Source organism: Terrapene carolina, unplaced genomic scaffold (assembly GCF_002925995.2).
Source record: "Terrapene carolina triunguis isolate 2854851 unplaced genomic scaffold, T_m_triunguis-2.0 Scaffold235, whole genome shotgun sequence".
In the NCBI taxonomy this organism is placed as follows: Eukaryota; Metazoa; Chordata; order Testudines; family Emydidae; genus Terrapene; species Terrapene triunguis.
This window is the reverse complement of record NW_020664586.1, coordinates 1433756-1460647: the sequence shown is the minus strand read 5'-3', so window position 1 is coordinate 1460647 and position 26892 is coordinate 1433756. Positions and strand designations below refer to the sequence as shown.

At 53.3% G+C, this 26892-nt stretch overlaps 1 protein-coding gene across 1 annotated transcript in view; it reads left to right on the top strand.

Moving 5' to 3' along the window:
• Positions 1 to 26892, top strand: part of CAMKV (CaM kinase like vesicle associated) — a 60638-nt gene that overhangs the window by 28852 nt on the left and 4894 nt on the right. Inside the window, exons 3-8 of the mRNA XM_024193653.1 lie at positions 18880 to 19011; positions 20379 to 20453; positions 21516 to 21654; positions 22111 to 22231; positions 23984 to 24059; positions 24638 to 24774. Of these exons, the coding sequence (XP_024049421.1) occupies positions 18880 to 19011; positions 20379 to 20453; positions 21516 to 21654; positions 22111 to 22231; positions 23984 to 24059; positions 24638 to 24774 (680 nt within the window). The remainder of the gene's footprint in view (positions 1 to 18879; positions 19012 to 20378; positions 20454 to 21515; positions 21655 to 22110; positions 22232 to 23983; positions 24060 to 24637; positions 24775 to 26892) is intronic.

The following is a 26892-nucleotide window of genomic DNA, read 5'->3' as shown; positions in this document are numbered from 1 at the left end:
CATCAGTGGCAGCTTTGTGGTGATTTGAAGGTTGTTGCTCTCTTGCTTGGTCTGCAGACTGGATACCCAAAGTACTGCTGTTTTCTCTGTGAATGGGATAGTCGTGCAAGAGATTCCCACTACATCAAGAAAGATTGGCCACTCCGACAGTCATTGGAGCCTGGGAGGAAAAGTGTTCAGCATCCACCACTTGTTGAATCAAGGAAGATTTTTGTTACCACCCTTACACATCAAGCTGGATCTGATGAAGAACTCTGTCAAGGCCATTGACAAAACACAAGCAGCTTTCAAGTACGGGGGGAGGGAGAGCTCAGTGGTTTGAGCATTGGCCTGCTAAACCCAGGGTTGTGAGTTCAATCCTTGAGGGGGCCACTTAAGGAACCGGGGGAAAATCAGTACTTGGACCTGCTAGTAAAGGCAGAGGGCTGGACTCAATGACCTTTCAAGGTCCCTTCCCGTTCTAGGAGATAGGATATCTCCATTAATTTATTTATTTACCTCCCGTGGAAAATTTCCAAGGTTAAGTGAAGCTAAGATAAAGGAAGGTGTCTTTGTTGGTCCTCAGATTCGTGAACTTCTTCAAGATGATGCATTTGACCATGCACTGCGTGGCAAGGAAAAGACGGCATGGAAAGCCTTCCAGTTAGTGGCAATAAATTTTCTCAGAAACAACAAGGCAGACAACTACAGGTTGTTGGTGGAAAACCTCCTCAAGGCGTACAAAAGCCTTGGTTGCAACATGTCAATAAAGATACATTTTTTGCACTCTCATCTAGATTTTTTTCCACCGAACTGCGGAGCAGTGAGCGACGAGCACGGCGAGCGATTTCACCAGGACATTGCAACAATGGAGAAACGCTATCAGGGCAAACGGAGCCCATCAATGCTTGCAGACTATTGCTGGACAGTGACGAGATGCTCCATTTAATGAATACAAGAGACAAGCCAAGAAGCGCCGAGTAGACACTGAATAGGACTAAACTATGTACAGAATAGTTTTTTGCCTTTTGTTTCATAATACATTTTATTTATAGAACCCTTTTGCTGATATTTAAAGTGTTACATAAACAGGACAGGTGAAATATCATGTAAAGCAACCATAAACACATGAAAAGACCTAGGTTTACAATTTATGATTAAAACTCTACTATCTACACAATATACATACACAAAATGTAAAAACTTAAATATCTTAGAAACAGTAGCCAATCAGTTGTTTTAATTGTCATATTTGAATTCAGCACATCAAAATACATAATAAATAGCGCATTTTTATCTCTGAAGCAGACGACTTCTCAAAAACTGTAGACCAGTGTAATAGAAGCCAAGGTCCGACAGCCTGGTCGCCGGAAGCTGGAACAAATCTATCATATAAACCTGTTGAAACCTTGGCAAGACAGAGAAGCTCATGTGGTCAGTTTAGGATCACCTCCTTCCGAAAGCAACCGTCCTGGCCAAGTGGCAATATCCCCGGAATTGACCCCCTGACCAAGGAATTGAAGTGATCAACATGATCAAACGCAACCAGGATGTATTCTCAGAAAAGCCAGGCAGGATTACTAAAGTTCACCATCACATCCTCACAGATCCTGGAGTGTAGGTGAATGTCAAGCCTTACCGGATCCCGGAGGCGAAAAGAAAAGAGATCAAGACAGAAGTCAGGAAAATGCTGAACTTAAGAGTCATTGAAGAGTCTCATAGCCAATGGTCCTAGTACCTAAGCCGGATGGCAGTATGAGATTCTGCAATGACTTCCGGAAACTGAATGAAGTGTCCCAATTTGATGCGTACACTATATATAGATGAGCTAATTGACCGATTGGGAAAAGCACGATTTTTGTCCACCCTTGACCTGACCAAGGGTTATTGGCAAATTCCCTTGGCCAAGGCCGACAAAGAGAAGACCGCCTTTTCAACACCAGAGGGACTGTATCAGTACACTGTCCTCCCTTTTGGTTTACATGGGGCGCCTGCAACTTTCCAACGACTCATGGACAAACTGTTGCGTCTACATGGCAAGTATGCAGCTGCCTATCTCGACGACGTCATCATATGTAGCCCAGACTGGGAGACGCACTTGGGGAAGGTGGAAGCAGTCCTGGACACCCTGAGGAAGGCAGGGCTGACTGCAAATCCCTCCAAATGCGCAATTGGGCTAGCAGAAGCCAAATACCTCGGGTATATAGTGGGGAGGGGCGTGGTGAAGCCCCAACTCAACAAGTTAGAAGCAATACAGAATTGGCCCCGACCAGTCTGGAAGAAACAGGTCAGAGCATTCCTGGGACTGGTTGAATATTACAGGCGGTTCATCCCCCCCCACTTTGCCACCAGGGCATGCCCCTTAACAGACCCAGGGCAGGCTTTAGGCCGATTCAGCCAATTCCCCTGAATCGGGCCCCGCACCCTTGCCGCCGCCGGTACGCCGTACCAGTGCGGCCCGGCTTCCCCAGGGGGCAATTTAAAGGGCCTGGGGCTCCCAGCAGGGGCTGGAGACCCAGGCCCTTTAAATTGCCACCAGAGCCCCACTTCTGGAGCCCTGGGGTAGGGCTGCGGGGCTCTGGGAACTGTTTAAAAAGTCCGGGGCTCCCGTTGCTTCTACCGCCCCAGCCCTTTAAATAGCCGCTGGAGCCCCGCTGCTTCGCCAGGGCTCCGGCAGCTATTTAAAGGGCCGGGGCGGTAGAAGCAGGGGAGCCCCTGCTGCACCCCCTGCCCGCAGCCAGCCCCTGCCCGTAGCCAGCCCCTGCTGCACCCCCTGCCCGCACCCCCTGGCCTGCCCTCAGCCAGCCCAGCTCCAGCCAGCCCCGCACCCCCTGCCCTGCCTGCAGCCAGCCCATCTCCAGCCAGCCCCGCACCCCTTGCCCTGCCTCCAGCCAGACCTACCTCCAGCCAGCCCCTGCCCTGCCTCCAGCCGGCAATGTACGTAATATATAATTCCATAGTAATGGAAAGTAAATAATACATGGAAGAAATTAAGGGGTTTTTTTTTTTTTTTTTTTTTTTTTTTTTTAGTCATCCCTACCGGGACCCCACCAAAAATGTTTGAATTAGGCCCCGCACTTCCTAAAGCCGGCCCTGAACAGACCTCACAAACGCCCGTGGCCCAGACATAGTAAGATGGTCTAGCGTAGTTGAGGAGGCTTTTGCAGATCTGCAGACCGCCCTCTGCACCGACCCAGTGCTGGCAGCTCCAGACTGGGAGAAAGAGTTTATCTTACAAATCGATGCCTCTGAGGTTGGGTTGGGAGCAGTTCTTTCACAAATGGTCGGAGAAGAAGAACATCCAGTCCTGTTCCTCAGTAGGAAACTCCTGCCCAGGGAATGTAAATATGCCGTAGTAGAAAAGGAATGCCTGGCGGTAAAGTGGGCCGTAGAAAGCCTTCGCTACTACCTACTCGGGCGGAGGTTTATCCTCGTCATGGACCATGCCCCTCTGAAGTGGATGCACCAAAACAAAGAGAGAAATGCAAGAGTAACAAGGTGGTTGCTGTCGCTACAACCCTTCCCCTTCAGAGTACAACATAGGTCTGGAATCAACGCGGATGGCCTTTCAAGGGTACACTGTTTGTTTGCCGACCCAAGTAGCCCAACCCCGTAGTGGTGAGCGTGGCGGGGCGGGGGGGGGGGGGAGATATGTGATAATCTCAGGACAGACAGCTGCAAGGGGGGTGGGTAGAAAACAGTCTCAGAGGGTTAAAAGGCCTTCCTCCCTATCAACTGAGGAGGGGTAACTACAGGTCAATTAGGTTCAGCTGAGAAGGGGCTACCAGAGAATCAATTAGGATCAGCTGAGAGGGAGTTACCTGAGGTAAATCAGGATCAGCTGATTCCAACTAAGGGCTACCTGAGACCTTTTTAAACCCTCCCCTGTTGGGAGGAGAGGGGAGAGAGGAGGAGTCCTGCTGCCAGTAGGTCAGGAGCAGCAAGACAGCGAGCCTCTCCAGGAGGGGAGGCTGCATTCCCTCCCATAAGGGAGAAAAACAAGCTAAAAAGACTGGTGGAGAGAAGGAACGGACTTCCCCTGTGCCACGAAGAGGGACTATTTTACCCAAGCCTGTCTCGCCAAGGCAAAAAGCAGACGAGGCTGGTGAACCCGAGAAGGTGCCTTGTCACAGTACATAAGCCATGGCCTCTCCACTTTGTCACCATTGAGGATTTCATGCCAATAATGTGTTTGGATGGAAACTTCATGTTCCCCAAAGACAATGAAAATAGAAGTTTTTTCACTTGCTGTGGCCCATGCAATACAAGGAAGTCCCTCAGGCTACTGCTCAAGTGGGTCCACAGTCCTGGATCATCTAGACGTAAGGAACTAAACTCAGCAGCAGCTGTTTCTTGCGCCTCCTTTTCTTCTGGAATGTGCATGGTTACATCCATTTTGAGATGGAGATATGGATGCTGCAGTAGCTGCCAGGTCACCTGCACTCTGACTAACTGGAAGATCAGGCAGCTCCTCACCACTCACATCCTCACTGGGGCCAGAAGGCTTACCATGAACATTTGTGTCTATGTATCTCAAGAGAGCTCCTTCCTGCTTAGATAGAAAAGCTTCCTTTGCTTCCTTTCTTTGTCTGAATGCTGCCCCAGAGGGGTGTGTTCTGTGCCAGCTATAGTGGCTCTCCACACTCCGTTGAAGGGGACAAATAAGCAGGCTGGTAGCAGGGCCTGAGTGAAGGAAGATATCAGCATCTTAAGGGCCTAACTGGCTCCTACTACTTCAGTTGACTGCCTGTTCTTCTCAAGTGGGTTCAGGGAAGCAGCAGGAAACCGGAAGCTCCATGAGAAGCTGGTGTTAATCAGTCCAGGCTCCTGTGGGTGCTAGAGAGGTACATAAGAGGCTCCTCCTCTCTCTCTCTCTCTCTCTCTCTCTCTCTCCCTGCAGCTCCTGTTGCTTTCTGTTATTCCCTCTCACCTTTTCTTCTGCCTGCCTGTTGTATCTCTTGTGCCCTCCTTCCTCCAGCACAGCACTCCACCATCTCTGTGCACCTAGAGCAGAGAGAATATATATGCACCAGCAGCAGACACAATTTTCTACACTCTGGGTTCTAGGAGCACCCCCCCACAGTCTGGCACCTGAGCTCCGTTCGTCTCATGGTAAGGCCAGCCCTGTCCTGCCCTTCTCTGTATTTGACACCCCGGCTCTGGCCTCCGGCTCCTCTCCCTGGCCACATCTCCAGCTCGCCCATCAGCTTTGTTTTTTGGCTTCTGGACCCTGGCTGCAACCTATGTCTCTACTTTCAACTATGTCCCCGAGCATCCTGTGGTCCTAATTCTTCATGTCAGCCCATCTCCGCTCTAACTTCCAGGTCTGGCCACCCCTATGGCTCTGACCATAAGGCCCAATCACCCATGTCCTGGGCATGATCCTTATACTGACATGGACAAAGCTGGTTTGCATAAATCACAAGACAAGTCTTAAGTAGGGCTGTTGATTAATTGCAGTTAACTCACACAATAAACCCAATAAAATTAACCGCGATTAAAAAAAAAGAATCGTGATTAATCATAGCTTTAATAGCACTGTTAAACAGTAGAACACCAATTAAAATTTATGAAATATTTTGGATATTTTTCTACATTTTCATATATATTTGATTTCAATTACAACGCAGAATACAAGTGTATATTTTTTATTATAAATATTTGCACTGTAAAAATGATAAAATAAATACACCTCTACCCCGATATAACATGAATTCGGATATAACGTGGTAAAGCAGCGCTCCGGGGGGGGCGGGGCTGCGCACTCTGGCGGATCAAAGCAAGTTCGATATAGCGCGGTTTCACCTATAATGCAGTAAGATTTTTTTGGCTCCCGAGGGCAGCGTTATATCGGGGTAGAGGTGTAGTATTTTCCAATTCACCTCATTCAAGTACTGTAGTGCAATCTCTTTGTCGTGAAAGTGCAACTTACGAATGTAGATTTTTTGTTTGTTTTGAGTGCAGTTATGTAACAAACAATGTAAACCTTCAGAGCCTACAAATCCACTCAGCTCTACTTCTCTTTCAGCCAATCACTAAGGGTATGTCTACACTATGAGAGTAGTTCGATTTCACTTAAATCGAATATGTGGAATCGATATTGCAAAGTCGAACGTGTGTGTCCACACTAAGGACAGTAATTCGACTTTGTGAGTCCACACTAATGGGGGAAGCGTCGACATTGGAAGCGGTGCACTGTGGGCAGCTATCCCACAGTTCCCGCAGTCCCCGCTGCCCATTGGAATTCTGGGTCGAGCCGCCAATGCCTTCTGGGTAAAAAAATGTGTCGAGGGTGCTTTTGGGTAACTGTCGTCATCCGTCCGTCACTACCGCCCTCCCTCCCTCCCTGAAAGCGCCGGCGGGAAATCAGTTCGCGCACTTTTCTGGTCAGTGACAGCGCGGACGCCACAGCACTGCGAGCATGGAGCCCGCTGCGACCATCGCTGCAGTTGTGTCCGTTGTCAATGCCTCGCAGCTTATCATCCACCTTTCCCAGAGGCAGATGCAGATAAATCGGGCGAGGAGGCTACAGCACCACGGTGAGGGCCTGAAGTCTGAGAGTAGCACAGGCCTGTCAGAAAGCACGGGACCCCGCGCCGAGGACATCACGGTGACAATGGGTCATGTGGATGTTGTGGAACGGCGATTCTGGGCCCGGGAAACAAGCACGGACTGGTGGGACCGCATAGTGCTGCAGGTCTGGGATGAATCCCAGTGGCTGAGAAACTTTCGCATGCGGAAGGGGACTTTCATGGAACTTTGTGAGTTGCTGTCCCCTGCACTGAAGCGCAATGACACCCGGATGCGAGCAGCCCTGACTGTCCAGAAGCGAGTAGCCATAGCTCTCTGGAAGCTTGCAACGCCAGAAAGCTACCGGTCAGTCGCGAACCACTTTGGCATGGGCAAATCTACTGTGGGGGTTGTTGTGATGCAAGTAGCCAACGCAATCGTTGAGGTACTGCTCTCAAAGGTAGTGATCCTGGGAAACGCGCAGGCCGTCATAGATGGCTTCGCCGCGATGGGATTCCCAAACTGCGGTGGGGCTATAGATGGAACTCACATCCCTATCCTGGGACCGGACCACCAGGCCAGCCAGTACATTAACAGAAAGGGCTACTTTTCAATGGTGCTGCAAGCACTGGTGGACCATCGGGGACGTTTTACAAACATCAACGTCGGATGGCCGGGCAAGGTTCATGACGCTCGCGTTTTCAGGAACTCTGGTCTGTTTAAACGGCTGCAGGAAGGTATTTACTTCCCGGACCACAAAATAACTCTTGGGGATGTGGAGATGCCTACAGTGATCCTCGGGGACCCAGCCTACCCGCTAATGCCCTGGCTCATGAAGCCCTATACTGGCGCCCTGGACACTGAAAAAGAACTCTTCAACTACCGGCTGAGCAAGTGCAGAATGGTGGTGGAGTGTGCTTTTGGCCGTCTCAAGGGGAGATGGAGAAGCTTACTGACTCGCTGTGATCTCAGCGAAACCAATATCCCCATTGTTATAGCAGCTTGCTGTGTGCTCCACAATCTCTGTGAGAGCAAGGGGGAGACCTTTATGGCGGGGTGGGAGGTTGAGGCAAATAGCCTGGCTTCTGATTATGCACAGCCAGACAGCCGGGCGATTAGAAGAGCCCAGCGGGACGCGCTGTGCATCCGGGAGGCTCTGAAAGCTAGGTTCCAGAGTGAGCAGGGTAACCTGTGACTTTTAAGTTTGTGTACAGAGAAGCTGAACCTGCCCCCGTTTCTTTACCCAGTGAATGTTGACTATCCTCTACAGTTACATACCCCCTTCACCCCCTTCCAACACACCTTTAAAAATATTTTGGTAATGGACACCATTTTCTTTATTACTGTTTTCGCGGGAATGTTTTAAACCTGGGACGCAGACTGTGGTGGGGAGCGGGTGTAGTGTACTGATGCAAATGACGCTTCTAAACTGCAGGAATGACCGGCTCCGCAGTGGTGGACTGGTTGTTTCAACGGAGCCTGCCAGCCCTCCTGATGGGGACTGCGTGTATGTGGTGGCTCTGTGACTTTGTGGCAGGGGGAGGAGGGTTACAGATCCCCTGCAGCGTGGCTCTGTGATCCAGGATAAGGGCCGCTGCATAAGATCTGTAACTGCCCTCCCCCGCCACAAAGTCACAGAGCAACCCCCATCCCCCCACAGAACATGAACACCACCTCCCAGACTGACCAGGGTAACTAGTGACTGCACTGTGTGTGTGCTCTGCTGCTGTCCTGTCCTATTACCAACCACCCTACCCCCCTTCAGACAGACTCTCCTCTAAAGAAGATGATGGAAACAGTAATGAACAGAAACGGGACACCGGAATTTGGGTAGCAGGCAGACATGGTAAGCCGTAGACTTGTGGCTGCTTACTACTTTGATAGTAGCACTGGCCTCCTTTCACATGGAAAGCAATGCTAGTCCCTGCTGCCAGCAATCCGGCCAGCATCAACTCTGCCCCTGTCCCACCCCCTCGCGGCTGTCCCAGGGAAAAATCCCTGTATGCCGCCCCTCTCCCGCCTCCACCGCGTGGCTGTAAACCGGCGGTTAAAGTTCTGTAAAGGAACGGGCAAGCAGTCCCAATACTAACATTCCCCTACCTAATTCAAAGCAGGTCACCATGAGCGACATCACCCTGATGAGGATCTCAGACAGAGATAAAGAAAGAATGCTCCAGGAAAGCCTGCAAAGACCAGGGCCGTATGCTGCCATGCTCTGCAGGGCAATGATCCCTGAGTACCTGATGGTCTCCTGGCGCGGAAATGTTAGCTACTTCGGAGGACCCAATAAGGCCGCTCTCCCCAGGAACCTGATGCAAAGGCTTTCCAATTACCTCCAGGAGAGCTTCGTGGAGTTGTCCCAGGAGGATTTCTGCTCTATCTCCGGACATGTAGACCGCATTTTACTGTAGCTGCAGTGGCAGGGACTAAACAGTAGAGCGGCTTGGGCAGAACAATCATGCCAAACCGGACATTGTTAGATTTGTTTTTAATAGTTGCACTGCCAGGGACTGAAACGTTAAGCGCCTAGGGCAAACTAATCATGAGAAACCCATTGTTGGTATTGTTAAAATTCCTGTTCTGTTAAAAATAAATGTTTAGAGGTTTAAAGCACTTACTGGCTGATCCTTCCCCTGATTCTGTGTCCTGGTTAACGGCTGGGGACGGTTGGTAGGGGATCTCTGTGAGGGTGATGAAGAGATCCTGGCTGTCGGGGAAATCAGCGTTGGAAGCGCTGTCGACTGCCTCGTCCTCCTCATCTCCTTCCTCATCTTCCCCGTCCGCTAAGATGTCCGAGGAACCGGCCGTGGACAATATCCCATCCTCAGAGTCGACGGTCACTGGTGGGGTAGTGGTGGCGGCCGCACCAAGGATGGGATGCAGTGCCTCGTAGAAACGGGATGTGTGGGGCTGGGCTCCGGAGCGTCCGTTTGCCTCTTTGGTCTTCTGGTAGCCTTGTCTCAGCTCCTTGATTTTCACGCGGCACTGCGTTGCATCCTGGCTGTATCCTCTCTCTGCCATGGCTTTAGAGATTTTCTCATAGATCTTTGCATTCCGTCTTTTGGAGCACAGCTCGGAAAGCACGGACTCATCGCCCCACACAGCGATGAGATCCAAGACTTCCCGATCAGTCCATGCTGGGGCCCTCTTTCTAGTCTGCGATTGCACGGCCATCTCTGCTGGAGAGCTCTGCATCGGTGCCAGTGCTGCTGAGCTCGCCACGATGTCCAAACAGGAAATGAGATTCAAACTGCCCAGACAGGAAAGGGAATTCAAATTTTCCCGGGGCTTTTCCTGTGTGGCTGTTCGGAGCATCCGAGCTCGGACTGCTGTCCAGAGCGTCAACAGAGTGGTGCACTGTGGGATAGCTCCCGGAGCTATTAGCGTCGATTTCCATCCACACCTAGCCTAATTCGATATGGCCATGTCGAATTTAGCGCTACTCCCCTCGTTGGGGAGGAGTACAGAAGTCGAATTTAAGAGACCTCTATATCGAACTAAATAGCATCGTGGTGTGGACGGGTGCAGGGTTTATTCGATGTAACGGCGCTAAATTTGACATAAACACCTAGTGTAGACCAGGCCTAAGACAAGCAAGTTTGTTTACATTTATGGGGGATAATGCTGCTCTCTTCTTATTTTACAGTGTCACCAGAAAGTGAGAATAGGCATTTGCATGGCACTTTTGTAGCCGGCATTTACGTGTCAGATATGTTAAACATTTGTATGCCTCTTTATGTTTCAGCCACCATTCCAGAGGACATGTTCCATACTGATGACGCTCATTAAAAAAATAATGCGTTAATTAAATTTGTGACTGAAGTCCTTGGGGAAGAATTTGTATGTCCCCTGCTCTGTTTTACCTGCATTCTGCCATATATTTCATGTTATAGCAGTCTCGGATGATGACCCAGCTTTTTGTCAAGGCTGGGAGATTGTGAGTGACAACAGAACTCAGTTCATATCTGTCAAGGTTCCTTCCCCACTCTGAACTTTAGGGTACAGATGTAGGGACCTGCATGAAAACCTCTAAGCTTCTTTACCAGCTTAGATCTGCTTTTGCTGCCACCACTCCCAATGTGCTAATTCCCTTCCCTGGGTAGCCTTGAGAGACTTCTTCACCAATTTCCTGGTGAACACCGATCCAAACCCTTGGATCTTAACACAAGGAGAATTTAACCATCCCCCCTCCTTTCCCCCACCAGTTCCTGGTGAGTCCAGATCCAACACCTTGGATCTTAAAACAAGGAAAAATCAATCAGGTCCTTAAAAAGAAGGCTTTTAATTAAAAAAAAGGTAAAGATCATCTCTGTAAAATCAGGATGGAAAATAACTTTACAGGGTAATCAAATTCAAGGATACCAGAGGAACCCCCTCTAGCCTTAGGTTCAAAGTTACAGCAAACGGAGATAAACACTCTAGCAAAAGGAACATTTACAAGTTGAGAAAACAAAGATAAAACTAACATGCCTTGCCTGGCTGTTACTTACAAGTTTGAAATATGAGAGACTTGTTCAGAAAGATTTGGAGAGCATGGATTGATGTCTGGTCCCTCTTAGTCCCAAGAGCGAACAACCCCCAAAACAAAGAGCACAAACAAAAGCCTTCCCCCAACCAAAATTTGAAAGTATCTTGTCCCCTTATTGGTCCTTTGGGTCAGGTGTCAGCCAGGTTACCTGAGCTTCTTAACCCTTTACGGGTAAAAGGATTTTGGTGTCTCTGGCCAGGAGGGATTATAGTATTGGACACAGGAGGGCTGTTACCCTTCCCTTTTAGTTATGACAACATCCAAAGAGTTTCAGTTGTTTGTCAAAAGAACAAACATGCAACATTAGCTCCTTCCCAGCCTGCCACAGATGGATTAGTGGAAAGGTTTGTCTAGACATTCTAGCAAGTGACCCATGCTATGACTAGGGGTCAAAGTAAGTCAGGACACTTACCGGTATGGGACCGGGGGGGCCTCTGGCCCCCTGGAAGGGGCGGGGCCGTGGCAGAAGGGGTAGGGCTGGGGGGGGTCAGCATCCCCCAACCAGCCCTTCCAGGCCACCTGGCCTGCGCTGCCCCGGGCTCCCGTGTTGATTTAAAGGGCCTAGGGCTCCGGACGCCGCTACTGTGCTAGCGGCAGCAGTGTCCGGAGCCCCGGGCCCTTTTAAATCACCAGCCCCAGGGCAATTGCTCCCTTTGCACACACCCCCCCCCCCCGCCCGTTGGCGGCTGCGTGGGGGGCAAAAGGGGCAGGGACATTAAAGCGCTGCAGGGTCCTTTGCTGCGGCAGCGCTTTACTGTTGCTGCCCCTTCCCCCCAGCCCCCCCCCGGAACATTAAAGCATTGCCACAGCAGCGCTTTAACGTCCCTGCCCCTTTTGCCTCCCCTGTCGGCGGACCTGCCAGCATGGACCCTACCAGCAGGGCCGCCGACAGGGGAAAGGGGCAGTGACGTTAAAGCGTTGCCTCTTAAAGTAGCAGCGCTTTAAGGACGGTCCTTTGCCATGGCAGCAGTTTGAGGATCCTTAAAGCACTGCTGCAGCAAAGGGCAGCGCTTTAAGTTTGCTGCCCCTTTTCTCCCCACAAGCAGGGCCGCCGACAGGGGAAGCAAAAGGGGCAGGGACATTAAAGCGCTGCCACTGCAGCGCTTTAATGTGGGCTGGGTATGGGCTGGTGCGGGTTCTTACTGGTACGCCGTACCGGCTCACTTTCACCCCTGGCTATGATCCGTAAGGGTAGCTTACAACACAAGACTGCAAATTTTCTATTTGCCTATAGGAATGCACCTCATGCTGCTACAAATCAGACACCAACGAGGATGTTTTGGGGACATAATTTAAGATAACACCTGGACTTCTTAAAGCCTGATCTATAGAGTGAGTTCACAAGAAACAGTGTGATCAGATGGTCACACCTGACTGCACAGCTTTCACATGGGAAAAAAAGTAGTAGTAAGAGACGATCAAGATAATTGGTGGAAAACTGGAGTGATTGTGTCGCAAACTGGTCCCCTGCCTTAACGGGTAGAAGTGACACCAAACATGTCCTGGAGAAGACACAAACGCTTTTGAGCACAGGTTCAGCAGGATGTTTTACACCCGTGACACCTGTTGAAAATACTGAGCCTACAATACAACCACAGACAGTGACTTGTGATCGCACCAGTGAGCCTGCAGGTGACCCTGGCTCTACAGAGCAGGGAGATGTTGCTGAGACAGCTGCACAAGAAATACAGTTGCTGTTCCAGATCCTGCTGTGCTGCCTGTGAGCTGCTAGCTAGAGAGAAGTTGTCATCCTCCACTCAGACTGGACGTGCAGCATGCTGTCTATGGAATGAGAGTAGCTTTGATAGTCCTGCATTAGTAACTACATTATGTCCTTTTTCAGACTGAAGGGGGAGAGATATATAGAGTATATTGGGCAGTAATGCCGTGGTATCATAGGCACCGACTCCATGGATGGAAAAAATAGGGGGTGCTCAGCACCTGCAGGGCCGGATTAATCCCCGCCTGCCACTCCACCCTGAGGCCCTGCCCCACTCAGCCTCTTCCCTCTGAGACCCTGCCCACTGATCCTACGGAGTGGGTGGGGTCAGAGAGGAGCAAGCACCCACTGACAAAAACAAAACTCCGTGCCTGTGCACAGTATCCCTTTAAATAGCTGGCAAGCCCTGTAATGACCCTCACTGTCTTCTGTGTTTGAGCCCACGTGCCCCCTGCCAGAGCTGTAGTGTGAGTGTGTGGCTAGGCCTATATTGTGTGTGGTTGGTAACCATGGTTATTTGGACCCCACTGTGCCCATGCGGTTCCTGCATGTTACAGTCATTGTGTGACATGTAAAAGAGACAACATTCTCCTCTTTCTGTGTGCCCCGCCCGCCAGTCGGTGTGATCCAGAGCATGGGGCGGGAGCAGGGACACCGAAGCAGTGGAGCCTGCCCAGAGGGCAAAGGGGTGATAGCGTGGACCTGGCCGCAGTGCTGGGAGCAGGAGCAGGGCCGTAGTAACGTTGGTGCTAGTGCAGGGGTTGACTGGATGACGGTGCCAGTGCAGAGGCGAGATTGGTAACAATGTGGCAGTGATGTTAATGGTAGTGGTGTGGTTGCCACTGGTGCTGACTGACACCAGGGATGGCTACTGGTGGAAGCTGGGCAGAATATCCCAGGAGTCTCTAAGGACTCCTGCTCCAGTTTGACACCCCCATGGGAGTCACCAGGCTTTGAGTTCCCTTAGCTGGTTGCTCTCAGCTGGTTGGTGTACGTGACTGTATCACAGTGAGATGGCTCCCAAATGATGTCCGTTGCCACTGTGGAAAGTCTCTGTCCATTGTGCTGTGTCTTTGGTGACCTGTGTCAGGGGAGACTGCTTCTGCTCCCTGACTGGAGATTTTTCAAGCCTGCACGGCTCTCCCACGATGTCCGCTAGCCCCTCCCAGCAGGAGCTCTTGGGAATGTGTTAGCACGAGGATCCGGAACACTGTCAGTGAACGCCCTTGGCACACGCCTTCCCAGAAGGCGGAGGAGGCTGAGCAGCGGCCCAGCGGAGCCACCTTCCACTGGCAGGAACCCTGCCTGGAGCACTTTCCTGGCTCGACGAGTGATGGTGCAATTGGCAATGGTTTTGCACAGCCTGTGTTGGTGACCCAGTGGGACTGGCAACAGCGCTATCCAATCACAGGGAGCAGCACCATGGGAACAGAAACAGAGACTGTAACAGAACGAACGTAGAGACAGCGTCAGCTGAGGTGCCCCGTGGTGAGCAACAGCGATGATCAGCAGGCTCATCACAACTCAGTGTCTGCGGCCACAGTTTTTCATTCCACACAAGAGCTTGGCCTGTCTATTGTATTCGGCTTCTGATATCTCTAAACCAGGTAACGGCATCTTTAATGTAGAGTGCCACCCCCTCATCTCTTTTACCCACGCTATCCTTCCGGAACAGGTTAGAACCAGGGATTTGAACATGCCACTCATCCCGCCCAGTTTCAGCAATGCCAATTATATCAAATTTCTTCTCATCAATGAGAATTTCCAATTTTTCTTGCTTGTTACTCAGACTGCCAGCTTTGGTACAGAAGCAATGGAAAAATTTCTTCTCTGCACATTCTTCGTCCCATTGGTTCAGTTTGTTTGTGATACACTGATTTTGAGCAGGTACTGTATTTGCCCCTGAAGCACTCTCCTCTGGCATTGCTAGTGTAACACTCTCCTGGCTGCTCCAGCTAGCCTCCAGCTGAGAAGATTAGCATCTCTCCCACTTATGAGATGCAGGCTGTCCAATTTGGGCCACATTCCATGGAGAGAGGGTGCTATGCAATGTTCCATAAAACTAAACCCTTCTGCTTCACACCAGTCATGCAGCCAGTGGTTCACCTCCAGTATTTTCTGCCTTCTCTCACTTATGGGACCGGAAGAACTTCTGAGATCACTGGGACTTTCCTCTTCATCAGCTCCCTTCAAAGGTCCCTGACATCTTCTGTGCCCCGTGTAGTTCCATGTGATGCTGTGTTATTAGTCAAATAACCTGCCCAATCTTGCAGTAACATCTTGCATTTTCATTCTCAGGGCACACTGCACTGTTATCTGTGTGTCCTTTGCTGAATTCTCTGCCCACTGGTCTTACTAGGGAGTCACCAATGACAATTATTTACCTTCTTAGCACAGAGTCCACAGCTAAGCCCTCTGAAACTCTTCTCTTTGCCCCATGGTGCATCCCTCCAGGATGGACTTAAGCCATTCTAGCACTCCTGCTACCTCCTTTAGGGAGGTCAGCATTCTCTCCTGGTTGGCAGTGTCCAGTGCTGCAGAAAGGTCTCATAGGATTAGAATGGATATGTGCCCTCCATTTGTAGACACTAGGAGTCATTCATCTGTGCAATTACTATCATTTCTGTCCCATGTTCTGGCCTGGATCCTGACTTTGCTGGGTCTAGGATATTAGCTTAAATTTGGTGAGTCTGTAGTTGGCTGTTGTCTGCTTTTCTGTGAGCTTGCTTAGGAGCAGACAGTTTGATACCAGGTGGCAGTGGGCTAGAACTGAAGCATTCTGAGCAGGTTTCTTCAGTGTTGGTAGCACTATTGCAGGTTGGAAGGAGGGAGGGAAGATTCCTCCTCTGACAGAGATGTTGGCTAGTCCTGGCAGAAGCAGCACCCATTGCTCCATGCTATCTGGCACCAGCCAGGAAAGGGGCGAGTCAGAGTCTCGGGTCTTGGGTCCAGACTCCTTTAGGGTGTCCAGTACTTCGTGAGGAGTACTGGACTCCGGGAATGCAGGTAGGCTCTTCGTTGTCCGGTACAAACAGAGCAGATCTAGCCTGTGTGAGAAACCTCCCCGAATGCACGCGATCTTTTCAGCACCGTAGGATGATAGTTCTTCCCAGCACTTTGGGCTTGGCTCAGATGCAGGGTGTGGGCTCAGGACTGATGAAGTGATCTACCACCCAGGTAACTCCTTGGGACAGGATCTAGCTGGCCATTTCAGTGCAGGCTGATAGGAAGATTCTCCTGGTGATTACTAAAGCCTTAGCATAGGCATGGAGGAATTCATTCTGTTTCATCCTGCCTGTATCAGCCTTTGTTTTCTGCTATCAGCGCACAAGTTTCTGACACTCTCTCTCTCTCCATCCAGTGCAGGGTGTCAAAACCATGGAGAGCTGTTTGGGTGATTGGGAGCAAGGGCCCACTTGGGGCCAATGGCCGAGGCAAGTGTAGAATGACGATAAGTCACTGGGTCCTGGACTCCTTGTCCTGTGGAGTCCTGCTGAACTTGGCAGAATCCATGAGTCTTTCTGATGCTGGGTCCTGGAAGAGTGCTGTTCACTGCCTTAATGAGCTGATGATCTGCCCAAAGCAGTGGCTGGGTTGTCTTGTCCTTAATATTGACATCTAGACAAAAGAGCAGGTCCAGGCTGTGCCCAGCTGGGTGGGCTCACCAGAGATGAGGACAGGCGTTTGTGGGGGGTTTGTCTTTGCAGTCTTTTTGACATGAATGTTGAAATCTCCCAGAATGACCACCATTGTCAGTGAGTTCCTTCGTGAACCCTTTCGTCTTTGGTCTGTAAATGAGCATAACATCTGTGTTAGCTTTGGCTCTTGTTTCTAGTGTTAGATTAATGAATTTGAATGACCTTGTCTTATCTGAGGCACCTTTCTTGGATTTGATGTTTCCAGAGGAGATGGATGCAGTGCTGTTTGCCTTCTTGTCCTGTCTGGGTCTGTGATGTATCAAGTCTTCTGGGGGTGTGAGGGTGACATACCAGGGTACAGTGCAGATGAGTTGGGGGCTGTGTCACCCCTGCCCTGCAACCTTGGGTGCCTCACAATGCCTTGCTGAAGTAGGAATCTGGACTGCTCACAAACAGCCTAACAGCATGCAAGCCACATCCTGAGTGTCTGTATGTAACTGCAGCCCACCAGCCACACTTGGGTTATATTCCAGCTCTTACCATCCTGGGTTATATTGCAGAGTGACCCCAACATACCCCCAGTCCTGGATTTCCCCCAGAAATATATGTCCTGTACCGCCCAGCCCTCTCCTGGACAGTACAGATATTTTAAGTTTATTATTCCTTTAAGGGAATAATATGCCAGCTTATTATCTCAAATAGTTATTTAGACACTTCAATTTAAACACACTGGATTAGATAAAACAGTAAAACAAGGTGATTAATTACAAAGAGAGAGATTTTAAGTGAGTACAAGTAATGAGGCATAAAAGTCAGAAATGGTTACAAAAAAAAATAAAGATAAGACATTTACTAATGCCTAATTTAACAAACTATCATAGATTCAAGCAAAGTTTCTCACCACATGCTCCAGCTATCTTACTGACCAAACTCTCAGGTCAGGACCCCTCCCTAGAGTCCAAAGCCTGCTTCCTTTGTCTCTTCAGGTGTAGAGAATGTGATAGGAAAGGAGTGTTTGTCCCTCCTTCTTATGGTTTTTGCACCTGTTTGATGACTCTGTTTACTGGTTCAATGCAAATTAAGTAGAGCACACATTCCTTTGTTTAGGACAGGCCTGTTTGCAGACTTCTCTTGGCGCAGGGCTATGGGGATTGGAACCTGTGTTAACATTCTACTGTATGGTTTTGTTATAACTTCACATACAATGTTGCCACACATATTTTACCAGGACAATACTGCCCAGCAATTATGACTTTTCAAATGATACCTTAAAAGGCTTCCTTTGTATGAAGATTAAAGGGTATGAATTCAGGGGTGTGTTCTGTCCTGAGGGGTTAGGTGGGCTAGCACAGGGCTCCCGGCATCATCCAGCCTTGGAGATGCAGGCTAGATCAGGGCATTCATCACTGGCAAGGTCATGGGTGTTGGAGATGGAGCTTGCATTGATTGGTGTCAATATTAGTTCAGGTAGCTCTGTGTGCCTGCTTTGGGCCCATGCCTAGCTAATGTTCCCAGGCAGTGGAGAGGTGGTAGATGGCTGGAATCTGATTTCTTAGGTCTGCTCTGCTGGTTCCTGGGACAGTTCCTCCCAACATGGGCTGGGATAGGTGAAGTATCGGGCTGTGCCATGGGACACTCCAAGTGGAGGAGAGGTGGTCTGACTCGCTGGGGTGGTTGGATACCTTTTGTTGCTAAGGCCTGGTTGAGTCCTGGGAGTGGGTGGAACTGGAGCAGTCAGTCCTGGGAGTAGTGGTGGGTGTGCTGCAAGCATGATGCTAGGCAAAGTCCATTCCAAGCAGAGGAAAGGAGTTAATGGCATTAGACACCCATTTCCTTGCTGCCCTTAGCTGGCTTTCCGGGGGTGCAGGGGAGATGGCACTTCCAATGTAACATGTGAGTTTCAGTTGTAAAAAAAGCCCTCCTGCCCAGAAGATGATGGCAAAGCCTGGAGAAGCAGGACTGAGGTCCAGTGCTCCTTCCCCGTAAGAAAGGCAGTGTCCTATGGGAGCCTCAGCCCAGGTGGGGGCTCCTGTGCTGGATGGAGGAGTCGCAGCCTCACTTTCACATTGCAGCAATTCTGTCTGGTGCTGGAATTTCCCCAAGTGCAAGGAGGCTCCTCCCACCGCGGCGGGGCAATTGTGCTGCCGAGAGCCATGACAACCGCAGGTGCAACGTGGAAGTGGCACCCAAGCAACCTTAACTCTTCCCCCCCCCCCCCCCAAGTGCATCCTCCTACCTGCCCTGCATCCCATAGTGTATGCCCCTTGCAGCATTGGTTGGGTAGCTGGTGGCACACGGATAGCTCTTTGATGCTAGGTTTGATGCATGCTACCACACTGACCTTTGCTCTGACAGCATGATTTGGACATCAAGGTAGCAGTTAGGGAAGCCGATCCTTGCATCTCCCTCCCAGAAGGTAACACATAGGGCTTCTTGCCAGCACTAGCCCCACATGGAGCAATCTGGGACAGTCCTAACAGGGCCCATGCTGATTCGTTCCTCAGGGAGGAATTCTGTGAAATATTCAGGGCCAAAGAGAAGACGACGGGAAAGCTCTACACGTGTAAGAAGTTCCTGAAGAGAGATGGACGGAAGGTGCGGAAGGCGGCCAAGAATGAGATCATCATCCTGAAAATGTGAGTCACTGTACCTTCCCATCCCGGGGTTTGAGCCTGAAGTTCTCAGCATTAACGGCATGAGTCCCTGCTGTGTATACTACAGGAGTAACTCTGTTAGCTAGCAGCTATAGTAGACTCTTATCCTCTTCTGCGGACCAGCCAACAGAGGGGGACAAATGTACCAGTGGGAGCTAGGTCTGCTGAAGCCATGATATGACCTGACCAGGCTCTGCTAACCCGGTCTCCTCCTAACAGGCCCCCTGCTCAGGGCATTCCTGCTGACAACAGGCCTTTTCTACATGTAACTGCATTTTTCCGTCTGTGGGCCCCCAATGTCGCCTGCTTTGATGCTGGGAAGGCTGGGTAGGGCAGCCCCATGACACCTTTTGTTGTGCCTCTGATCCCTTGGGCTAGGCTGATCTAGCACTGCATCTCACTCACAAGCTGACCTCTATATGTGACCAGTGCCAACTTACAGAAGAGCCCTTCCTTCTTGGGACATGCCCACAGTACCCTTTGCCTCCCCCACTGCAGGCAGTATAGTGGGGACTGAGAGGGGAGACAGGATGTGTGCTACAGCGGGGAGATGAGGCTAGACACAGAGGGTAGCCTGAGTTTCCCCTATTCCCACAGCCCTGCCCATGTGGCTATGTGGCCAGGCGTATCCAATGTCCCCCTCCCTTAGGTGCTGGCAGTCAGCTTCATCCTCACGCCCCCTTCTTCTGGACATGCAATGCATGTTGCCCAGCCCCAGCTCCCCAGCAGGCATGGTGCTAGGCTCTGGGTTGAGTTAAGGTGGGCACAGAGGGAAGGGTCTGGCCTTGGCCTCTGGCCAGTTCGAGGCAGAGTCCAGCTGGTGCGACAGCCCCCAGGCCAGCCTGGCTCCAAGGTGGGGGCACCAGGGGGTCCTGGCAGAGCTTGGGGTTGCGGCGGGATCCCTGGTCCCCACCCACCAGTCTCCGTCCTGCTGCTGGGTGGGTGGGGCCAGTTGTTGACACCTTCAACCAATCAGGCAGCCTCTGTGCCTCCAGCTCCTCCCCCTCCTCCAATGGGAGACCCTGAGGGACTGTGGGGGGAGCCAGAGGAAGGGGTGCTGAGCAGCTGGCAGAGGGAGCCAGCCACAGATGAGTGAGGGATCTTGCCCAGCCTGTGCGGTGCTAGGCGCGCTCCCTGCCCTGTCCACTGTCGTACCCAGCTCTCCCGTGGCTCAGCCTCCCTCCTGACCTGCACGGCTCCCCCAAGAGCCTCCAGCGCCTGCCCTGCCCTAGTGGGAGCAGAGTAGGGAGCAGAGTCTATGTGTCCTGGCACAGGCAAGTACCCCAGGGATGTGGTGCTGCGCTGGGCAGAGTCCACTAACCCCGTGTTCTCTCGCTCTGTGCCCCCAGGGTGAAGCACCCCAACATCCTGCAGCTGGTGGATGTGTACGTCACCCGCAAAGAGTACTTCATCTTCCTTGAACTGTAAGTCAGTTCTGCCTGGTACCTGGCAGCTGCAAGATTGGCCCCAGCTGGCTCTGACAGGGCCCCTGCCCCTCCCCAGAGAGACCCGGGCTCTGGGGTCCCAGAGGGAGCTTGCTATGGCTGTAACCCCTCCACTGCTGCTCCCCAGGCACGTGTCTGGGGCAGCCACACCAGACGCCCCCTGGGTAATTCCCAGAAGCCCCTTTCTCCTTCTGGGAGGCTGTCTCCATGCAGACCTGCCCCACAAAGCTGGCCTGTCTCCCCTTCTGGGCCTGCTCTTGCCTCATGGCCAGATGCTTCACTCGTTAGCAGATCAGTCTAGAGGCAGCTCCTGCTTAGAACTGCAGCTCAGCTCTGGGCCAAGGATTGGCCATGTGCCACAGCCAGGGCAGCTTATGGCTGGCAGCACAGGACTTGCTGATCTCCATGTACAGAGGGCTGGAGCCCTCAATTAATCCAGGTCTGGGATCCTTCATTATCCCATGGGCAATACAGGAGAAAGAACCATGCTGGGAATGTCAGAGGATCTGTGGTGACTCACTCTGGAGGCTAATTCGTGCTCCTCGCCAGATTCAGCTGCAGCCTGCCGTGGGGAGCTGTCAGGAATGGTCAAGTCCCTGCTGTGAGCGTGCTTCTTGGGTGGGCGAGGATTGGCCAGCTTCACTGAAACTCTTGACAGCAGGCACTTGGGCGTTTCAGCTGAACACCCAGAAATGCAAGGGCTGCTCCATAGCATTACCTGTAGCGCTAAGATCTGGCACTCTGATGAGACACGTGCTGTGTCCTGCCTCTGACTGGGCTGGACCCCTGGACAGCTCCTCTTCCCTTGCCATGCCTCCTGCCTTTCCTAACCAAGCCCGGGACCCAGCTGCCTCTGCAGCCTGGGGCAGCTGCTATTGATGGATGGGGAAGGTTCTGAGACCCTGCAGCATCTGGGGTGCTCATGCGGGTCTTGGGGTGCTCTAGCCATAGCTTGGGGGGTGTTGGGTACAAGGCCTGTCCCTCAGGGCAAAGGCCTGACCCTGCTGCTCTCTCAGGTATGGGCTTTTTCCCCCACTGCAGGGCCACAGGCCGGGAGGTGTTTGACTGGATCCTGGATCAGGGTTATTACTCTGAGCGGGACACCAGCAATGTCATCCGACAAGTGCTGGAGGCCGTCGCTTACCTGCATTCACTCAAGATTGTGCACAGGAACCTCAAGGTCAGTCATCCGGCTCCCCCACTGGCCTGCATGCCCCGGGATGGTCTGTTACCTGCAGGCCCCATCTGCCCTCGCAGTCCCCAGCCATCACGAGCAATCGAGCTCTAACGGGGGTCCCCACTCTCATTCCTCTCCAGGGGATGCAGCTCTGGGGGCGCACCTCACTGTGCTCCCCAGTAGGTGCTGCTTGGCCCCATAGCCTGGCTCCCTCCTGCAGGCTGGTTGGTGGCTCCCCAGCCTGGTGTAGCTTCTCTATATGGCAAATGCCTCTTCTCTGAGCCATTCTCCCCTGGGGCAGGATGGGGTGCTGGCTGACCCACAGAGCCCTGCGGGAGAGACACCCCCTTGGTGCCCAGGGATCATTGACACCCACACACACAGCAGTGTGCCCATCTCTGGGATGGGTTGTGCTCTCTCCTTCCACTCCTGCCCTTCTCTTGGCATGCGGACCTGCAGCTGGAGAACCTGGTGTATTACAACCGCCTGAAGAACTCCAAGATTGTGATCAGTGACTTCCACCTGGCAAAGCTAGAGAACGGCCTCATCAAGGAGCCCTGTGGCACCCCAGAGTATCTAGGTAAGAAACAGTGAGGTGGGCATCAGGGGCCATTTGGCAAGGGGCAGCAAGGGACAGGCTAGGCAAGAGAGGGCACAAAAATTAAATATTTTTTCTCAAAAACTAAGGGTGAGCCACAGAGTGAGAAGCTGCCCCCAGAGCCCGTTCCAGGGGCTCAGTAATCCAAGCCGGTCCTCCTCCCCCCATCCTCCCTCACCCCCTCGGCCCAGGGGCTGCCCCCAGAGCCCATTCCAGGGGCTCAGGAATAGTTAAAGGCTGGATTGTGCCCTGAAGCATGAGGGCAGAGATCCCTTCCAGCCTTTTGCTTCTCCCACCTAAGAGCAGAATTTCTGACCTGGGACTGGTGGCTAAATGGGAACTATGCACATTCTCCTGAGCTCTTCCTCACCTGCCTGCCCCCTTCCTTCTCCACAACCCTGTTACCAGCGTGCTCAGCCCAGGATTGCTCCAGCCAGGCCTCCTTTCACACGCCATCCTGTTTCCTCTGCAGCTGTTCTAGTCCCTTCACCCTCCTCCAGGGGAGAAGTCACTGGCTCTGCATGCACACAGGGCCCTTCTGGGCATGGCGCTGGCAGGGGCTTTCTCCCTGCAAAGATCTGAGCTCCTTCTCCTCGACGGAAGAGGTTCCCACAGTCCACAGAGAGCGTGGGCACAGTAACCCGGGAGCACTGATGGGCAGCTCAGAAATGGGGCAGCTGCCCACAAAGAGGAGCAAGGCCAGAGCCCTCCAGGAGCTAAGAGCACTGGGGGTGATCAGGCAAATTCACTCAGGTTGTAACACCTGCAGAGAGCTTCCCCTACTGGGAGAGAGGCTCACACCGGATTCTCCAGGGACCAAGAGAGACAGGAGGGTTTTTGGTTAAATAGCCTGAGTTACACTGGACCCAGAGCCTTCCTCCTGACTCCACTAACGGGCAGGACCTCTGGTCTATGGCAGACCCTGATCCTTAGCTAGGGCTGGAAGGACTTTGGCTCACTGAGGCCCCACACGACTGTGGGCTTGTTCTGAGCAAAGGGTGTTATGAACTGGGAAGCACAAGAAAATCCCATGATGGTGTTCGAAGGGCCGCTCACCTGCCCAAACCCATGCAGGAGCTTGGGGACCGCTGGTAAGCTTAGTAGCTCCAGTGTAGGTTCTTTTCCTCTCTGTGATGCTTTTCCCTCAAGAATCAATGGGCTTGCTTCACAAGGGCCAGGTGGTAACGTCACCGTGGCAGTTATACTGTGTACCAGCTTGGGGAGAGGAGTGAGGCAGGCCTGCTGAGGCAGCCTGTCTCTTGCTGGGGAAGTCACCATGTAGGCAGAGAGCCGAACAGCTTGGAAATACCCCAGTGAGAAGGGAGAGACGTGGGTCTCCGCCCAAGAGAGGCGACGGCTGGGGGAGCCAGGAGCTGAGGCTGGGTGCCCGTGCTAGCCCACAGAGGGGGAGTCCAGGCACAGTCTTGTGGCCAGAGAGACTCTTCCCGGGCCAGGAGGTTCGCTACCAGCTGCAGTGTGGACATGTCCAAGGTGAGGCCCAAAATGGCAGGCAGAAGGGAGCAGGGAAATGAGACATAGCCCTAGCAAGCCAGATCCTAACTGGCACTTGTACCACTGCTGCCATGGGAACGTCCAAGGTGGGGGCTGCTGTGCGTAATGGGCTGGGCACCCGCTGGCAGCACTGCACAGGGCACCAGGACCTGTGGAGAGCCCAAGACGGAGCTCCTGCCACTGCCTGGGCGTGGGGCTCACCTTGCTGTTGGGCCGTTGCAGCTCCGGAGGTGGTGGGACGCCAGCGGTACGGACGGCCTGTGGACTGCTGGGCTATCGGTGTCATCATGTACATCTTGTAAGTATGGGGAGGGGAATGCAGAGTGGGGTCCTGGAATTCTGAGCCTGGCTTGCAGGGGTTGGGGGCTGGCTGAGGATGGGGCCGGCCAGAGACTGGGCCAGGGAGCAGAAGATGGGCTTGTGGGGGGGATTGTGGTTGGAGAGATGAGTATGGGGTGGAGCCAGAGGCTGGGCCAGGAAGCTGATATTGGGGGGGACAGGGACAATGGACACAGACTGGGCTGTAGAGTCAAGGACATGGTGGAAGGGTGACAGCCAGAGGCCCCATCCAGGAAACTAGCTGAAAGAATGAGCCAACAACCAGGGCCTGGGCCTGGACTCTGGGGAAGAGGGCCGGAGACCAAGGGGGCCCTGGGGAAGAGGGCTGGAGACCAAGGGTTCCCAGACCCCAGGGAAGGCAGCCAGAGGGGCCCCGGGGAAGGGGGCCAGACACTCATTGCCCTGGTCCCCGTGTCCCTTACGCAGCAGCCCAGCCTGCCCACAAGGCGGCAGTGATGGGGTAAGTGGAGCCACGGTGTAGTCAGCGCTGGGCCAGGCCAGGCGTGCTCACTGCCCTGACGTTCTCACCCCATGCAGGCTGTCGGGGAACCCACCCTTTTATGAGGAGGTGGAAGAGGACGACTATGAGAACCACGACAAGAATCTCTTCCGCAAGATCCTGGCCGGCAACTACGAATTCGACCCGCCTTACTGGGATGACATCTCCCAGGCGGGTGAGGCTCGCTCTCCTGGGGGCACCGCTGGGCACCTGGCTCCAGAACCAGCATGATGCTCGCTCAGAGTCCCACTCACAAACCCACCCCTGAGAGCCAATGGAACGGAGGAGCCCATGTGGGCGAGACTCACCCTCACGCAGCCCCTGCAGAGCCCCCGCTGCATGGACCCCACACACTCCCACCCTCCCTTGAGAGACCGCTCAGTGGGAGAGACAAAAACAATAGTTCCTGCCAGTCCTGCTCTATGGCAACCCCAACCCAGTCCTCGTCACCTCCCCCCCGCCCCTCCTGCCCTGTTCTACTTAATCCCAAACTGTCCTCATCCCTCCCCTGCCAGCCCTGTTCTGTGGGACCCCAACCCTGTCTCCCTCCCCCTCGCCCCGCCCCAGCCCTGTTGTTTGGGATCCCAACTCTGTCCTCATTCTGCCTCCGCCAGTCCCGTTCTATAGGACCCCAACTCCATCCTCGTCCCCTCCCCCCAGCAGCCCCGTTCCACAGGACCCCAACTCCATCCTTGTCCCACCACCCCACCAGTCCTGTTATGTGGGACCCTGGCCAAACCCATCTTTATCCCACCAGCACCACCAGTCATGTTCTATGGGACCCCAGCCCTGTCCTCATCCGCATCCTTGTCCCGCCCCCACCACCCCTGTTCTACAGGGACCCCAACCTGTCCTTGTCCTGCCTCCGCCAGCCCTGTTCTATGGGGCCCCTACTCCGGCCTTGTCCCCTCCCCCCAGCAGCCCTGTTCTATGGGACCCCAACTCCATCCTCATCCTGACCCGCCAGTCATGTTCTGTGGGACCCCGACCCTGTCCTCGTCCCACCCCGGCCAGTGCTCTTCTACAGGATCCTAACCCCATCCTCGTAAACCCCCCCCTCCCCCGCCAGTCCTGTTCTGTGGGACGCCGGCCAACCCCATCCTCATCCCACCCCCGCCATCCCTGTTATATGGGACCCCCAACACCATCCTCGTTCCGCCCCCCCGCCGGTGCTGTTCTGTGGGACCCCAGCCAACCCCATCTTCATCCCACCACCACCAGTCATGTTCTACGGGGCCCCAACCCTGTTCTCATCCTGCCCCCGCCAGTCCCGCTCTACAGGATCCCAACCCCATCCTCATCCCCTCCCCCACCCCCCGACAGCCCAGTTCTATGGGATCCCAACCCTGTCCTCCCCTGACCGCCAGGCCTTTTCTACGGGTTTCCAACCCCGTCCTCGTCCTGCCCCCACCAGCCCTGTTCTATGGGACCCCAACCTGTCCTCATCCCACCCCGCCAGTGCCACTCTACGGGATCCCAACCCCATCCTGCCCCTGCCAGGCCTGTTCTACATGATCCCAACCTTATCCTCTTCCCCTCCCGCCACCCCACGCCAGTCCTGTTGGACGGGGCTCCAACTCTGCCTCGTCCTGCCCCCGCCAGCCCTGTTCTATGGGACCCCAACCCTGTCCTCCCCCGACCGCCAGGCCTTTTCTACAGGGTTGCAGCCCCATCCTCGTCCCACCCCCACCAGTTATGTCCTACCAAGCCCCAACCCCGTCCTCGTCCCCCCCACCAGTCCTGTTCTCTGGGACATCGGCCAACCCCATCCTCATCCCACCCCCACCAGTCATGTTCTACGGGAACCCAGCCCTGTCCTCATACCGCCCCCACCAGCTCTGTTCTGTGGGACCCCAACCCCATCCTCGTCCCGCCCTCACCAGTCCTGTTCTCAGGGACCAGGGGTGAAAGTAACTTAAAGGACTTACCAGTACGCTGGAGTCCTGAGCGGGGGCGTGGCCTCAACCAGAAGAGGCATGGCCTCAACCAGAGGAGGTGGGGCCCTTCAATATTTAAAGGCCCTGGGCCTCTGGCTGTGGCTGGGAGCCCCAGGGCCTTTAAATCACCCTGGAGCTACCAGCTGAAGAGGCGGCTGGGAGCCCTGGGGCTCAAGGGTGAATTAAAGGGCCCGGAGCTCCGGCCACCACGGGGAGCCCCGGGCCCTTTAAAGCGCCGCCCGAGCCCCGCTGCTGGGCTTGTGCAGGGATTTAAAGGGCCTGGTGCTCCGGCCGCCGCGGGGAGCCCCAGGCCCTTTAAAGCGCCGCCGGAGCTCTGGCAGCGGGGCTCAGGCAGC